At 45.6% G+C, this 17,500-nt stretch overlaps 1 protein-coding gene across 1 annotated transcript in view; it reads left to right on the top strand.

The window, feature by feature from the left end:
- Positions 1-17,500, top strand: part of LOC310792234 (nuclear receptor coactivator 2-like) — a 158,211-nt gene that overhangs the window by 57,547 nt on the left and 83,164 nt on the right. The window contains exon 2 of the mRNA XM_083653962.1: positions 8,430-8,540. Coding sequence (XP_083510088.1) covers positions 8,449-8,540 — 92 coding nt within the window. The 5' untranslated portion in view covers positions 8,430-8,448. The remainder of the gene's footprint in view (positions 1-8,429; positions 8,541-17,500) is intronic.

The following is a 17,500-nucleotide window of genomic DNA, read 5'->3' as shown; positions in this document are numbered from 1 at the left end:
ACTGCGTGTTAAAATTGACTTTTAGTTGTTTGTGTTCTATACTGTATGTCTTCTGAGTATTTCGGATCACACACAAAAAACGTTGCGACATGCATCAATAAGAATATTAGTTTATTTAATTACCATTATTGTGAAGGTTTTAACCAGAAGTTTCAATGTTATTCTGGCTCACTTGATGCTTTTGCGGCTTCAGTCACACAGTCTGCAAGCAAATCGTTATCACACCAGCTGTGTGTAAATGCGAAATAAAACGCTAGTTTGCCGTTTTATGCAGAGACGGTTGTCGTCTATACATGGCCTTAGTTAGATAGTTAGACAAGACTAAAGTAAATACAAGGAACTTCATGTGAGAAAAAAACACATTCTATATAAAAGGCTACATTGATGGTAAATACTTAAGGTCCCAATTCGTGTAGCTGTAACCTCTTAAAAACGTGTGTCTCTGGTCCATAAAACATGATTCTGGATTAATTTGTCGAAAATATAGCAACCCCGTTTGTTCTGATGGAGCTGTCACTTCCTCATCTCGTTGCGTCCCAAGAATGGTCTGTTTCTATAATATATTCAGAACTAACAGTTCCAGGCAGTACTAACTGATGCCTAATGTAGCATTATGACAGGCAGTACTAACTGATGCCTAATGTAACATTATGACAGGCAGTATGTAGAAAAGGGTCCATAATGGCCCACCGTCGGGCCTGTTCTTGGGGCAGTCGATGCCTACGAACCGGCGCGCCAGCGACGTAATGACGATGACATCATCAACGATGACAATGATGACGTTGACAATGAAGAGTTCACCTGTGCGGTCATCGGCGACGCCAGGCGGTCTAGGCTGACTGTGATGGCAGACGGGACTTTACGGGGTCACCGATGATGTCATAGCATAGAGTTCACCTGTGAGGTCATCGGCGATGTCAGACATAACATATATATACAAGGTGCTCTGTGACGCTGTATCCGGTATTCTTACTTCCTCTCTATTCTACTTCATAATGTCTACCCTCACCACGACCAAATCCGAACCCGAGCTGAATCCTGGCTGTCTTACAACCAGCCAGGCCCTGGTGACCGACTGCCTTACAACCAGCCAGGTCACGAGTGGTATTCCTTCAACCGCGTCCGAGGACCGACATCTCTGTGGTTCTGATCGACCACGGCCCGTGCGCCCTCATCTACGATCCAGCACACTTCACGAGGCAAGCCCACAAGCTTCGCTACACAGTACTAACTGATGCTTAATGTAACATTATGACAGGCAGTACTAACCGATGCCTAATGTAGCATTATGACAGGCAGTACTAACTGATGCCTAAAGTAACATTACGACAGGCAGTACTAACTGTGTCGCTGCACGAGACTGCTACATCGAACACAAGCACTGACTAATTACCTGTGAGAGATAACAGACCACTATAACGGTCTTATTTGTTTTAGTTAATTACCTGTGAGAGATAAGAGACCACTATAACAGTCTTATTTGTTTAAGCTGGATGGTTGCTGCTTGCTGTGTATACCAGAAATCTGTTTGACTAGCCTTCCGGCACTAAAACAACACCTGTCTGTCCATGTCCATGTTATCTCTGCAGAGTCAGGATGTTGAGGGTTTGGGTTTGAGTTCTTAAACAAAAAATGACGCTAATAGCCTAATTTATATAATATATTTTGCTTTCATGTAACTTCTTAAAAGTCTTGTAAACTTGTAAAATATATTAAACTAAACCAATATCTTTCCTCCCTCCCCCCCATGTTCTGCCCAAACTTGGCAACTTGGCTCTCTATAGAGTATATAGCGTCACAGGGATGACGTCGTTTTTTGTTGGCCAACCCCGAAGTTAGCATCGCCCTGGGAATGAATGGGTTTTTGGTTAGATGTCAATTCAATGGGTTTTTGGTTAGATGACTGAAATAAGGTCTGTGCTTAACAAAAGTTGATGAAACTGAGACCTTTGTGTTCAGCATGATAATCTTGACAATGAACACCACTTTTATGATCTTTGAGGCGTAAATGCGATGATCGGCAGAAAGCGCTTCAAAAATCACAACAGTGGTGTTCATTGTGAAGATTATCTTGCTGAAAAAAACATGTTAGTATCACAAACTTTTGTTAACCACCACTGACTTTACATCTAACCAAAAACCCACTGACTTTACATCTAACCAAAAACCCACTGACTTTACATCTAACCAAAAACCCACTGACTTTACATCTAACCAGAAACCCACTGACTTTACATCTAACCAAAAACCCACTGACTTTACATCTAACCAAAAACACACTGACTTTACATCTAACCAAAAACCCACTGACTTTACATCTAACCAAAAACCCACTGACTTTACATCTAACCAAAAACCCACTGACTTTACATCTAACCAAAAACCCATTGACTTTACATCTGACCAAAAACCCACTGACTTTACATCTAACCAAAAACCCACTGACTTTACATCTAACCAAAAACCCATTGACTTTACATCTAACCAAAAACCCACTGACTTTACATCTAACCAAAAACCCACTGACTTTACATCTAACCAAAACCCCACTGACTTTACATCTAACCAAAAACCCACTGACTTTACATCTAACCAAAAACCCACTGACTTTACATCTAACCAAAAACCCACTGACTTTACATCTAACCAAAAACCCACTGACTTTACATCTGACCAAAAGCCCATTGACTTTACATCTGACCAAAAGCCCATTGACTTTGAGATGAGGGAACCCATGCTAATTTTGGGGTTTTAGGATTCCCTGCCACACTCTATTGGTGATAGAGAGTAGTAAGTGTATTTCTATTAAAATGTGATTTAATGTGATTATTGCTCTGAAGTCATGTGAAAGAAGTTGACTATCAAACAGGAGAGGCACCTGTCATCATTTTATGTTTTATATGCAGAACATCTGGTGAAAACGAGAGGAGCAGATTGAAGTGCCTCTATCCACCTCTTCTCCTCTCATCTACTCTCCTCTGCTCCTCTCTTCTCTCCTCTCTTATTTACTCTCCTCTGCTCCTCTCCCCTCTCCTCTCTCATTTACTCTCCTCTGCTCCTCTCCCCTCCCCTCTCCTCTCCTCTGCTCCCCTCTTCTCTCCTCTCTCATTTACTCTCCTCTGCTCCTCTCTCCTCTCCTCTCCTCTGCTCCTCTCTCCTCTCCTCTCCTCTGCTCCTCTCCCCTCTCCTCTCCTCTGCTCCTCTCTCCCCTCCCCTCCCCTCCCCTCCCCTCTCCTCTCCTCTCCTCCTCTCTTCTCTCCTCTCCTCTCTCCTCTGCTCCTCTCCTCTCTCCTCTCCTCTGCTCCTCTCCCCTCCCCTCTCCTCTCCTCTGCTCCCCTCTTCTCTCCTCTCTCATTTACTCTCCTCTGCTCCTCTCTCCTCTCCTCTCCTCTGCTCCTCTCTCCTCTCCTCTCCTCTGCTCCTCTCCCCTCTCCTCTCCTCTGCTCCTCTCTCCCCTCCCCTCTCCTCTCCTCTCCTCCTCTCTTCTCTCCTCTCCTCTCTCCTCTGCTCCTCTCCTCTCTCCTCTCCTCTGCTCCTCTCCCCTCTCCTCTCCTCTCCCCTCTCCTCCCCTCTCCTCTCCTCTGTTCCTCTCCCCTCTCCTCTCCTCTGCTCCTCTCCCCTCTCCTCTCCTCTGCCCTCTTCTCTCCTTTCCTCTCTTCTCATCTTCTCTCCTCTTCTCCGTCCCATGTGGTTTAATTGGGCCATTGTCTCTCCATCCTCAGGCCTGATTATTCATTTAAAGCAACAGATTTTCTTTTCTTCTTATCCCCCCTCCCTCCCCTCTACTCCTCACGTTTGGCGTAGGGAGCGGTCAATCCATGGCTCTGTTCTGTTCTCTTCATCTCATCCCTTTGCTGTTTCCACTCCTCCATCATTGTTCTGCTCTTTCCCTCTCTATACCTCGGCTGTCGTCTTACCTCTCCACCTTTTTATGCCTCCGCCGGCGAAGCCAGGCCGAAGGCATTATGGATCCGGGTTGTCCGTCCGTACGTACGTACGTACGGCCGGATGTCCGTACGTACGTCCGTACGGATGTTTGTTAACGCGATATCTGAGGAACGCCTGGACGGAATTTAATCAGATTTGCCTTAAACATTCACTTAGGCTCAAGGATGATCTGATTAGATTTTGGTGGTCAAAGGTCAAAGGTCAAGGTCACTGTGACCTCTCGAACGCCATTTTCAAGCTTGTTAACGCGATATCTGAGGAACGCCTGGACGGAATTTCATCAGATTCGCCTTAAACATTCACTTAGGCTCAAAGATGATCTGATTAGATTTTGGTGGTCAAAGGTCAAAGGTCAAGGTCACTGTGACCTCTCGAACGACATTTTCAAGCTTGTTAACGCGATATCTGAGGAACGCCTGGACGGAATTTCATCAGATTCGCCTTAAACATTCACTTAGGCTCAAGGATGATCTGATTAGATTTTGGTGGTCAAAGGTCAAAGGTCAAGGTCACTGTGACCTCTCGAACGCCATTTTCAAGCTTGTTAACGCGATATCTGAGGAACGCCTGGACGGAATTTCATCAGATTCGCCTTAAACATTCACTTAGGCTCAAGGATGATCTGATTAGATTTTGGTGGTCAAAGGTCAAAGGTCAAGGTCACTGTGACCTCTCGAACGCCATTTTCAAGCTTGTTAACGCGATATCTGAGGAACGCCTGGACGGAATTTCATCAGATTCGCCTTAAACATTCACTTAGGCTCAAGGATGATCTGATTACATTTTGGTGGTCAAAGGTCAAAGGTCAAGGTCACTGTGACCTCTCGAACGCCATTTTCAAGCTTGTTAACGCGATATCTGAGGAACGCCTGGACGGAATTTCATCAGATTCGCCTTAAACATTCACTTAGGCTCAAGGATGATCTGATTAGATTTTGGTAGTCAAAGGTCAAAGGTCAAGGTCACTGTGACCTCTCGAACGCCATTTTCAAGCTTGTTAACGCGATATCTGAGGAATGCCTGGACGGAATTTCATCAGATTCACCTTAAACATTCACTTAGGCTCAAGGATGATCTGATTAGATTTTGGTGGTCAAAGGTCAAAGGTCAAGGTCACTGTGACCTCTCAAACGCCATTTTCAAGCTTGTTAACGCGATATCTGAGGAACGCCTGGACGGAATTTCATCAGATTCGCCTTAAACATTCACTTAGGCTCAAGGATGAACTGATTCCATTTTGGTTATCAAAGGTCAAAGGTCAAGGTCACAGTGACCTAACAAATGCCATTTTCAAACTCGGTAACGCCATATCTCAGTAACACATTGACTAAATTTCTTCACATTTGGCTCAAATATCCAATTCTGCACAGAAACGCCTTGATGCAATTTCTTCCAATTTGGCTCCAACATCCACTTGGACTCAAGAATGAACTAATGGCGGAGGCATAAGTCCGCGTTGCGGTCGTTCTAGTTTAGAGCTGCAACCATTCATCCATTAGTTGTCAACTTTTAAATTAATCGATAATCAATTAATCTGAGTAATTTTTTTAAGAAGAAAAAGACAAAATTCCAGCATTTTTTATTATCATTATTTTTTTTACAACTTGGTTAAGGTTAGGGTTATGGTTTGGGTTAGGCTTAAATAACACAAACATGAAATGTGATTTACAGTTTAAACGTAGACCTCGAACACCCTAAAGGCAAGCACTTTAGGGTGATTGGGCTGGCCAAACAGCAGTATCTGAGGAGTCCTGGCCAAACAGCAGTATCTGAGGAGTCCTGGCCAAACGGCAGTATCCGAGGAGTTCTGGCCAAACGGCAGTATGTGAGGAGTCCTGGCCAAACTGCAGTATCTGAGGAGTTCTGGCCAAACTGCAGTATCCGAGGAGTCCTGACCAAACTACAGTATGTGAGGAGTCCTGGCAAAACTACAGTATGTGAGGAGTCCTGGCAAAACTACAGTATGTGAGGAGTCCTGGCCAAACAGCAGTATCCGAGGAGTTCTGGCCAAACGGCAGTATCTGAGGAGTTCTGGCCAAACAGCAGTATGTGAGGAGTTCTGGCCAAACTGCAGTATCCGAGGAGTTCTGGCCAAACGGCAGTATCCGAGGAGTCCTGGCCAAACGGCAGTATCTGAGGAGTCCTGGCCAAACAGCAGTATCTGAGGAGTCCTGGCCAAACGGCAGTATCTGAGGAGTCCTGGCCAAACGGCAGTATCTGAGGAGTTCTGGCCAAACAGCAGTATCTGAGGAGTTCTGGCCAAACAGCAGTATCTGAGGAGTTCTGGCCAAACGGCAGTATCCGAGGAGTCCTGGCCAAACGGCAGTATCTGAGGAGTTCTGGCCAAACAGCAGTATCTGAGGAGTTCTGGCCAAACGGCAGTATCCGAGGAGTCCTGGCCAAACGGCAGTATCTGAGGAGTCCTGGCCAAACAGCAGTATCTGAGGAGTCCTGGCCAAACGGCAGTATCTGAGGAGTCCTGGCCAAACGGCAGTATCCGAGGAGTCCTGGCCAAACGGCAGTATCTGAGGAGTCCTGGCCAAACAGCAGTATCTGAGGAGTCCTGGCCAAACGGCAGTATCTGAGGAGTTCTGGCCAAACAGCAGTATGTGAGGAGTTCTGGCCAAACTGCAGTATCCGAGGAGTTCTGGCCAAACGGCAGTATCTGAGGAGTTCTGGCCAAACAGCAGTATGTGAGGAGTTCTGGCCAAACGGCAGTATGTGAGGAGTCCTGGCCAAACGGCAGTATGTGAGGAGTCCTGGCCAAACGGCAGTATCTGAGGAGTCCTGGTTAAACGGCAGTATGTGAGGAGTCCTGGTTAAACAGCAGTATCTGAGGAGTTGGGAATGAGAAGGAGTTGCTGTGGCAGACAGCCATAGCACCACAAGGCGGCCATATGCTGTTACAGTCTGTATGTCAGTGGGAGCTGCCAAGTTAAAAAAATATATATATATATATATATTTATAAATTTCTTTATTTTTTCTTTTCTTAATGCTGCTTGATCTGACATGATCCCTTCCAGGGTGGCAGGAATATCAAGGCACTGTGGCTCTGGTAGTTAGTGGTGGTACTCTTACTTAGATACAATTTTACTTAAGTAGAAGTAAAATCTCTGGTTTAAAAAATGTACACGAGTAAAAGTTAAAAGTAGCTCATTTAAAATGTACTCAGAGTAAAAGTTACTTAGTTACTTTTTTGTGGGGGGGGGCGGGAGGGTTTATAAATAATCTCTGTTATTTTTCGAATTTTTCTCAAGTTCGTCCTCAACTTCAACCAAATGTGATGGCGTTTCAGTTGGATCTCTGCAAAGTGTTTAATAACTTGTCCGTCTCATCACCTTTGTGATTAAGTACCAGCATAATCTCCATGCTGTCTTTGAGCAGCCAATAGCTAACTGTCCTTAGCAACACTGGCAGTTAGCCAGTGTTGGACAAACCTAGGGAAACTTTGGATTTATTTTACTCCTATTGAAGCCATTTAAAATGTAACAAAGTACATGACTTCAAACGAAATCTACTTAAGTAAAAGTGAAATTACTGATTTGAAAAATGACTCAAAAGAGTACAAAGTACCCCAAAAAAGCTACTCAATTACAGTAATTTGAGTACTTGTAATTAGTTACTTCCACCTCTGTAACTCACTCTGGATTCAGTTTAAATGCCAAAAATGCAAATGGCGGGCTCAGTTGTTCTGCGTGCGTTTAACTGTCCTTTTATAATGGAGGTAAATATTGACGTATATTCCCTGCAGGGAGATGACAATGGTAGATTGTTGTCCTGAACTCACCTCACTCCCTGTTTGATTATGCGGGGTTCTGATTATGCAGGAACAGGTTGTCCACTTCTTTGGCAGAATCAGTTCTGTGTTAGTAACATAGCTCAATAGACTAGACCTCTAACCAGGGTTTACAGCTCCATTCCCCATTTAGCTCAATGGCTGTGGCACTGGGACTACATGACACTGTGGTTTTAAAGCATCCACCACCACGTACGGTAGATTTTCTATTTTGCACATCAAAAAAGAAGAAGACTAGGGTGTCCTGGTGACTCCGTGGTCTGTGGTGCGTACCATGCTGCAAGAAATTATTATTTTCATTGTCGAGGAATCCGTCGATTGTTTTCTCAATGAATTGCTTAGTTGTTTGGTCTATAAAATGTCTGAAAATTTCCATCAACGTTTCCCAAAACCGAAGATGATGTCCTCAAATGTCTTGTTTTGTCCACAACCCACAGATCATCTGTTCACACTGTGACAACCCACAGACAATCTCGTCTAAAATTATACTATTTTGTAAAGGAGGGTTTTAGGATAGCTAATAACATCAGTCTTATTCCATTTGGAATTTTACCCTTATGCTAAGAATAGCTTGTAATAGCAGTTATGATGTTATGATTTTTTTAAACTCTTTCTTTCTTTCTTTCTTTCTTCATTCGTTCTCTCTCTCTCTCTCTCTCTCTCTCCCTCCCTCCCTCTCTGTAGGTGCTGATATTTTCTGAAGATGAGCAGTGGGGGGGAGAACACCCCGGAGCCTCCCAGGGGGGGAGAGTCTCTGAAGAGGAAAGACTGTCAGCCGGACCCCCTGGAGCCCAGGTGAAGACCCACAACCTCAACACACAGCATCGAACACACAGCCTCAATCCTCACTGTAACCTCAATGCATCCTCATCGGTATAACCTGAGTACAGTTGCATAACTTACAAACAGCGTCACCACAACAATCAATGCATCCTCATTATATCCTCAATATAGACTGCTAATAGACTCAATACATCCTGATCCTCGTCTTAATACATCCTCACTACCTCGAGACTATAACCTCAATATACCCCATACATAGACTGTCTAAAAAATATAGACCGAGTGACCGTGACGTCAGCCATTGGTTTTTGAAGTCATCTTGGGGTTCTTGCACGAGACGGTACGAGACCAGGGATCTCCCAGAGCCGCAGCTCCGCCTCCAGATCTGCAGCTCCACCTCCAGAGCCGCAGGCTCCGCCTCGAGAGCCGCAGCTCCGCTTGCTATTGGTCCGTGTTTGGCAAGCTGCACAATCACTGGCCAGGCTATTGGCTATTGTCTATTTTACTCAATTCACCCCTGTACAGTTACAGAGGAAAGGTGACATATATATCTATCTATGACTTTTTTAACAGATGTAACTTTTTTTTCCACGTCATGGTAAATGGTAAATGGACTGCATTTATTTAGCGCTTTTATCCAAAGCGCTTTACAATGTGCCTACATTCACCCATTCACACACCGAGGGCGGCCAGCTGCCACGCAGGGTGCTGGCACAGCCATCGGGAGCAATTCGGGGTTCAGTGTCTTGCCCAAGGACACATCGACATGCGGACTGTAGGAGCCGGGGATCGAACCACCGACCTTCTGATTAGTGGACGACCCGCTCTACCTCCTGAGCCACAGCCGCCCCATCATCTCCAATAAAATGATTGCTAGTGTCGTGCCAGTGCATCAACACAGAGCTCATTCTGTTCATCCAGAGAAAATGAGGAAGCTCGTTAAAGGACAAGTTCACCCAAAAATGAAAATTCTGTCGCGGGTTTAAGTTCTTTAGCCCACAAAACAGTTCTGGACTTTCACGGCAAAACACCGTTGCACAATTGTCCTAAACAATTGAAGTGGATGGTGACCAACAACAAAAAAGAAAAGAAAAGGCTCATACTGCTCATCTGGCGTAATAATCCCAGTCTTCAAAAGCCCAGAGATGCAACGTTGACGTCAAAGACGTCATTTAAGCCTTGTTTTTAGCTGAAATCTTCACTGCAGCCACGTTGCTCTAAGAAGAGGTGGAGCTAGTGTAGACTGCAGTGAAGAAGAGGTGGAGCTAGTATAGACTGCAGTGAAGAAGAGGTGGAGCTAGTGTAGACTGCAGTGAAGACGAGGTGGAGCTAGTGTAGACTGCAGTGAAGAAGAGGTGGAGCTAGTGTAGACTGCAGTGAAGAAGAGGTGGAGCTAGTATAGACTGCAGTGAAGAAGAGGTGGAGCTAGTGTAGACTGCAGTGAAGACGAGGTGGAGCTAGTGTAGACTGCAGTGAAGAAGAGGTGGAGCTAGTGTAGACTGCAGTGAAGAAGAGGTGGAGCCAGTGTAGACTGCAGTGAAGAAGAGGTGGAGCCAGTGTAGACTGCAGTGAAGAAGAGGTGGAGCCAGTGTAGACTGCAGTGAAGAAGAGGTGGAGCTAGTGTAGACTGCAGTGAAGAAGAGGTGGAGCTAGTGTAGACTGCAGTGAAGAAGAGGTGGAGCTAGTGTAGACTGCAGTGAAGAGAGGTGGAGCCAGTGTAGACTGCAGTGAAGAAGAGGTGGAGCCAGTGTAGACTGCAGTGAAGAAGAGGTGGAGCTAGTGTAGATTGCAGTGAAGAGGTGGAGCCAGTGTAGACTGCAGTGAAGAAGAGGTGGAGCTAGTGTAGACTGCAGTGAAGAAGAGGTGGAGCTAGTGTAGACTGCAGTGAAGAGGTGGAGCTAGTGTAGACCGCAGTGAAGAAGAGGTGGAGCTAGTGTAGACTGCAGTGAAGAAGAGGTGGAGCTAGTGTAGACTGCAGTGAAGAGGTGGAGCTAGTGTAGACTGCAGTGAAGAAGAGGTGGAGCTAGTGTAGACTGCAGTGTAGAAGAGGTGGAGCTAGTGTAGATTGCAGTGAAGAGGTGGAGCTAGTGTAGACTGCAGTGTAGAAGAGGTGGAGCTAGTGTAGACTGCAGTGAAGAAGAGGTGGAGCCAGTGTAGACTGCTGTGAAGAAGAGGTGGAGCTAGTGTAGACTGCAGTGAAGAAGAGGTGGAGCTAGTGTAGACTGCAGTGAAGAAGAGGTGGAGCTAGTGTAGACTGCAGTGAAGAGTTCAGCAACAACAACAACAACAACCAAAAAGCCAGGTGAGCATTTTTGAAAGTTGGTCACCATCTACTTCAATATTGTTTTGGAGAATGCTGTACATCTTGTTTCCCTGGAAGACTCATTTTCATTTTTGAGTGAACTTATCCTTTAAAGTCTCCATGTTCAGTGATGATGTCACTGATGATGTCATCAATGATGTCATCAGTGATGATCACATCAGTGATGATGTCATCAGTGATGTCACACACACACACACACACACACACACGAGAGTGACTGAGGGAGAGAGAGGAGAGAGACTGAGGGAGAGAGAGGAGAGAGAGAGGGGGAGAGAGACTGACTGAGGGAGAAAAAGAGGGAGACGAGAGCGACTGAGGGAGAGGGAGAGAGAGGGGGGAGAGACTGAGGGAGAGGGAGAGAGAGGGGGGAGAGACTGAGGGGGAGAGAGAGGGAGACTGAGGGAGAGAGAGAGGGAGACATTGCGCGTGCGCCAATAGGGCAGGCGAGGCCGCACAGCGGGCGAGCCTAGGAATCGAGCGCTGCCTCGTCTGTTAAAAAGTCATAGATAGATATGAAGAGAAAAGGTAGACAAAATGTAATCCACATCCAATAGCTTGTCTGATCCTGGATCACAGAAAATGGGATTTCAAAATCTGATCGGATCGGATTGAGATTAAAAGTTTTGAACTACTGGGCCCAGGTGATTGACGTGGTCACGTCAAGATGGAGAGCGGGGCGAGACCATTTGACCACTGGCTTGTTTGCAAACCACATGATCAAGCTGGGGGGCAGCCAGCAGCAGATTACATAGGAGGCAATAGGAAAAAGCACTAACAAAATATGACAAGTTGCTGGAAAAAACGCTTCTCTTCATTGCATACTGGATCATGTCCTATATGTTTTGCAATCTTCTGGTGATACCTGCATCGTGGAGCGGCATCCAACCTCTTGCATACTCGCTTTGCTCCATTCTCCACAGTAGCTCTGGGAGAGCTGCCACTCAAGGTGCGTTCACACCGACCTATTAAAGTTTTTCGCTGGCATCGAGTTTACATACAAAGTCAATGCAAACGAGCGATTGAGCGTATATTCGCCCCGGGAGAAAAATCGCTGGGCGTCCGAGCGACAGAGACAGAGCGATAGTGCGAAAATTCGCTCCTCGCCCGAGATGAAATATCCCAACTCGAGCTAAATTTCCCTGGCAACAGTCGCTTGCCGCTCAACGCTGATTGGCTGCCGTGTGAGTCAAGGATCACACTGGCTTGGAACAAACCGCGGGTTTATTAGTGTGGCGACATTGACAGGCTGACAGCTGACATGAAGTGAAGTCTGTACTACCGGTATAGATCATAGACACACAAGCTCGCGTTAGGAGCACGCTGATAGGCTTAGCTTGTAAACAACTACGGTGGCTCGTAGTGGACAAACATCATGACATTGCGTTTTCGTCCTGTCTAACGTTAGCCCCCAGATGTCCGTCAATTCTTGTGCCTGTTGACGAGCCATTCAGACACAGCGACAGAGCGATTCCAAAGGGTCGAATCGAGCAATGGGGAGAAAAAGAAATATCTCGGTGTGAACACAGCTTCAGACGTCACGCAGACGTCATCGCGAATCATCCCGAATCACGTGGTCGAAAACAGGCTATTGTGGCCACGAGACCAAGACAAGTCCAAGGCCACTGATATGTCAAGTCCGGACTCCGTACTGTACTACAGGCCGGCACACAGCTACTTTGCAACCTCAATACATCCTCACTATTCAATTCAATTCAATTCATTTTATTTGTTCGATAGGGGACAGGTGTACATTAATGAACATTTAAAAAAAATGTAAATGCACGACAATTGCAGTCACAAGACTGATTTCCATTGTTAGTCCCCCTGCCAGATGATACAGGCTTAGAGTCCTGATAGGGGTAAAAAGTAACATAGTGCAACAAAAACATATTTAAAATGTAAACACAATGCAAAGTGAGAACCTGAGTTAGAGCTCTACATAGCTCTACATAGCTAAGTGAAAAGTGCAGAGTACAAAATATGCAGGAATATACAGTCTGATACTAAAACCTGAGTTTGGGATCAACATACAGCTAAAAAGTGAGATCTACATAGAAGACTTACTCAGACAGATATAAGAGAAAAAAAATAAAAAATACAGAGATACAACACACATATCCATACAGTATAAACATACTGTTCTATACCCTATTGATGTGTGCATAGTTGAGTGGACTTCAGCCATCTCTTCACTTGACCCTTAAACAACTACAACCCCCATAAATCCCCTCCAACAGGAAAGGACAACGACTTGTTAGTCCTTTACAAAGTGCTGTGGCATCGCTTTTCTCCATCGACCTACAAGAGCCTCACCACCACTCATCTTACCTACTGTATGTCTCTCTTTGTCTTTGGCTCTCCCTTTTGTCTTTGTTCTCCTCTCCTCTCCTCTCCTCTCCTTTCCTCAATCCGAGTCGCGTGCACCCCTAGGGGTACATGATGGAGCTACCACAGGGGGTACTTGAGAGAAAGGAGAAATTGGGAAAAATGCAAGAGCAAATCATGAAAAGGAAGAAAAGTTTAAAAAATAAATCTGCTCAGGAGGCACTCATTAGGCTCTTTCACACCGGCCTTGAAAGCCGAAAAAATGCACGGAAAATAGGATTAGCGCCTCCGATGTGAAAGTCGTGAATGCGCTTTGGTGGACAATTGTTTTACGCCTTTTGTCCCGCGACGGGAGGTAGTAACAGCGCCGGGTTACCTGGCAACCCGCCTCCACTTGAAAGGTCGTCGCAGCGAGCCGGAAAAGGTGCGAATGGTCTGCTCATTCATAAAAAAATTACAGGGGAAATCACCTCATGTGATCAAGAAAGTGCAGTAGTGAAAGTAAAAAAAGTAGCCTATACAATCATGACTGCAGGGACGCCAGGAGGAATGCTCCGTGTGGTTAGGCTTTATGCTCAAACGATGTTGACATTAGTTAACGTTAAGTAGTCATGTGCATTTATAGCCTATACTATTCCCCCGACGAACGTTATGCAGACTGCAGCTGTTTGATATGCGGGCGGTCGTGTATCGTTCCAATTTTAGTAGGACGCCATATCGATCTGCCCGCCCACCATGCGAGTGCACCTATCCTCCCTGCTCAGCGGACTAGGAGAAGGAGGGAAGTCTTGTTGTTGAATTAATTCGTTCATCATACAGTAGCCTAGGCTACACTAACCTGTGAAAATATTTATTTGGGCTAGGAGGAGCAGGAAATCCCTCCGCTCGCCTTTCAATGCGGGAGCAGGGGATTTCACCTGAAAGTACAGAGCAGCACGGTAATGTGGCCGTGCTGCTTGGCTCGTGTGAAAGCAATTTCTGTGGCGAGGCGGCTGGCTTTACCGGACTCCTAAACGGCAATTTTTGCGCGATCTGTGTATGAAAGAGCCTATTGCAACTCTTTCACTCCATTTTCTGATTTTGTAATGGCTTTAAAAGGTGGGTTAGTTTTCTCTTGCAGTTGTCCTCGGCTAAAGGGGGTACTTGGATTCAGAACGGGGTACTGAAGCCACAAATGTTTGAGAACCACTGATTTAGATGCATGATCACTACGCTTGAGTAACAAAAGCACTCATGGATATTAATAATAAACCATATCCACCTTATTTCTAGCTGTCATGATGCCTGATGGCTGCTTCTTCCGCTTCCGGTGTAATAGACTGTTTTACAGTCTATGGTTTTAACTTGACAAAAAAAACGTCTATGAGGATTTGACAGCAGAGCCATTCTGCTCTACAGCCGTGTCGTTCGGGTGCTGGGATAACGTAATGCATTGTGGGTAGTCGGCTGCTGTGGCTAATGCTAGCGGCTAGCGTAATAGTTACTTTACATGGCAGTAAAGCGCCACTGAATGACCAAATTGATTGAACTTTTAACCATTTCGAGTAACACTGTTTCCATACGGACCCCCAGCGTTGGTTAGTTGTTTATAACGTGACTACATTTATAACTTTTATAACGTCCTCCAGTTTCCGGGTTTATAATTCGGGTCTGCAGCCGAGTATAACAAAGGAAATGGCAAGCTGCAAGTCACGTTAAACCGGACCTTGTTCCCACAATTATTTTTTTTACAGTGGGGCATTCAAAAATAAGGTGGATAGAATGTGCACAAATAAAAGTAATTTTATACATACATGAACCAGAAATTCACACAGACACCAAAAATATATCTCTTTCAGGGTTTCCAGCAGAATTCTGTTTGATTCTTTGTCCATATTCATCTTTTAGTCTGGATATTGTGACTATTGTAAATATGCTAAATTGTAATATCAATTGCTCCTCACCTAATCCAGTTTTCATTTGTATTAGCCTGGTAAATCATCACATTTTGGTTTGGAGCCGTCTGGCCTCCAGCCCAGGACGGGCGTTTTCACAAATTACAAAGTGCACGGACGGGCCAATCAGGGACCTGCCTCGCAGCGGACATTATAACCGGCCAATCGGGGACGCCGCTGACAAAATAGTAAATGGCTGCTCCCATGGCTGTGCGGCTCGCCGAGCAACAAGCAGTAACGTTGGTACTGAGTTGACACAGCCGTAAGTTCAGTTATTGCAGAAATACACCCGATAACAACAATTAAACCAGAACAGGAGTGTATTATGCACCAGCAGAGTTTCCCCCTCCCTCCTGAGTGGATTTGGATTTGACCGGCTGATTGGCCGAACGACTACATTTGGTGATGCTGATTGGCTGAAGGAGTTGTCTGTCAATTAAGGCAAGTACTCCCACCCACTTGAAATGACTGTGGAGTGCTTGGAGTGCAGACTGATACGTATAGCAAAACAGGATGTGACATCACGAATAGGATGGTTTTAACTAAGCTAGGCTTGGCTAGTCCTGTGATTTAACTTTGGAAAAATCCACATTTCTAATAGGAAGATATGTGTGCTGCCATCTTCAGCCTCATTCGGTTTACATTGTGAATGGAGATGGTTGTGTCTTTATTGTAGGCATGTTCGATATTGGCTTTTTTACCAATATCCGATATCCGATAATGTCCAACTCTTAATTTCCGATACCGATATCAACCGATATCAAACGATACTGATATAAGCGGGCTTTTTTTCCACCAAAATTTCACGTAACAAGTTACATAATGTAGCTTAATGTAGCTGAAGAGTTTAATATATAATATGCATGTTGTGTTAAAGTTGTAAGTGTTAGAGAAGCGAGCTTATGACCAGAAGGTCGTCGGTTCAATCCCCGGGACCGGCAGGATAAATCTGGGTGGGGAAAGTGAAAAGGCAGCGCTTGCCCCTCCCTCATTACCACCACTGAGGTGCCCTTGAGCAAGGCCCTTAACCCCAACCGCTCCAGTGGAGCTGCTCAGTGGCCAACAGATCAGACTGTGGTTGTACTGGTCAGCTTCCAGGTGTGAATGTGTGTGTGAATGTGAACAGGGCACTCCTGAAAAAGAGAGCATTGCTCTCAGTGAGACTCCCCCTGTATTTAAAAAAAAAAGAAAAAAAAAAGAAAATATCGGCATGAAAACCGATACCGATATTTTCCGATATCGATTTTTTTATGCCAATATCGGCCGATAATATCGGTAGGCCGATAATATCGGACATCCCTACTTTATTGCTATTGATATAAATGATATATAGGACACATACCCTGACGCTACGTTCACACAGACACAGGGAACCTACGCCTTGCCTCGCCTCAACCCACGCCTACGCCTGCAGACCTTGAGCTGGGCGTGAACCGATCACACCGCACGCCTTTGCACGCTGAACCTGGAGCCGAGTCACAAGCGCCTCTCCTCTCTCCCGGCTGTATTTTTTCACGTGTGGTCCCGAATTATCATGGGTAGGTAAAATAAATCTGATATATTTAATGTTCTATTGATGCTGGATATGTATAACCAGGTCTGACTATAGTCTGACTTTTTAGAGAGGTAATCTTGCAAGAATATGTGCTGGCACAACAACATTGTCCATCTTGCTTCTTCGGTCGCTATTCTCTCTCCTGAAGATTTGTTTGCCGACGAGGGGGAAAGCTAGCCTGGTAACCCGCCCGTCACGTGAACTCACATTTCATTTGGTTCTCCGTGACGGTCTGGACCCGCACAGGCAGTTAAGATGATTGGTCGAGCCATGCCGGCTCGACGAATCAGCGGCGGCCGTAGGCGGGCTCTGGCTCGTCTGGGCAAGTAGTGGGTACATGGTCTTTGTAGTTCTTTTCACTCGCCAACATGGCTGCCGCCGCGGAAGTGACAGGCAGTCTGAATGAAATTGAATGTAACGTTCCCAATTCTATGTATTAAATTCTAAAAAACGACCCTCAACATTTGGGAAGGCTAAGCCACACAACTAGTTCGTTATAATCTAACTAAATGCTTCGAAGGTGACTTTACGACCGCGAGGACTCAATCAATGAATACCACGGAGATCATCCACAGGCAGGCACCTTCGGCGATCTGATTGGTTGAAGTTAACACCCACCAGCGGTGATAGACAGATGGGTCATCCAATCACCTGCCAAGTAGCTTGGAAAAAGTGCCCGCCTCCATCAGCGGGTCTGGTGACTTCATTCCCAGATCGACTGGTTTAGTGAAACCTATGTGGAGCTATACCGTCCATCTGGCAGCGTCAGGTTAGGGGAAAGCCCCACGTGATAGCCACCCGTCAATCTCTCTCTCGCTCTCTCTCTCTGCTCAAC

The sequence above is a fragment of the Poromitra crassiceps genome, assembly GCF_964638095.1.
Source record: "Poromitra crassiceps genome assembly, chromosome: 17".
NCBI lineage: Eukaryota > Metazoa > Chordata > Actinopteri > Beryciformes > Melamphaidae > Poromitra > Poromitra crassiceps.
This window is presented reverse-complemented; position numbering and strand designations above follow the sequence as displayed.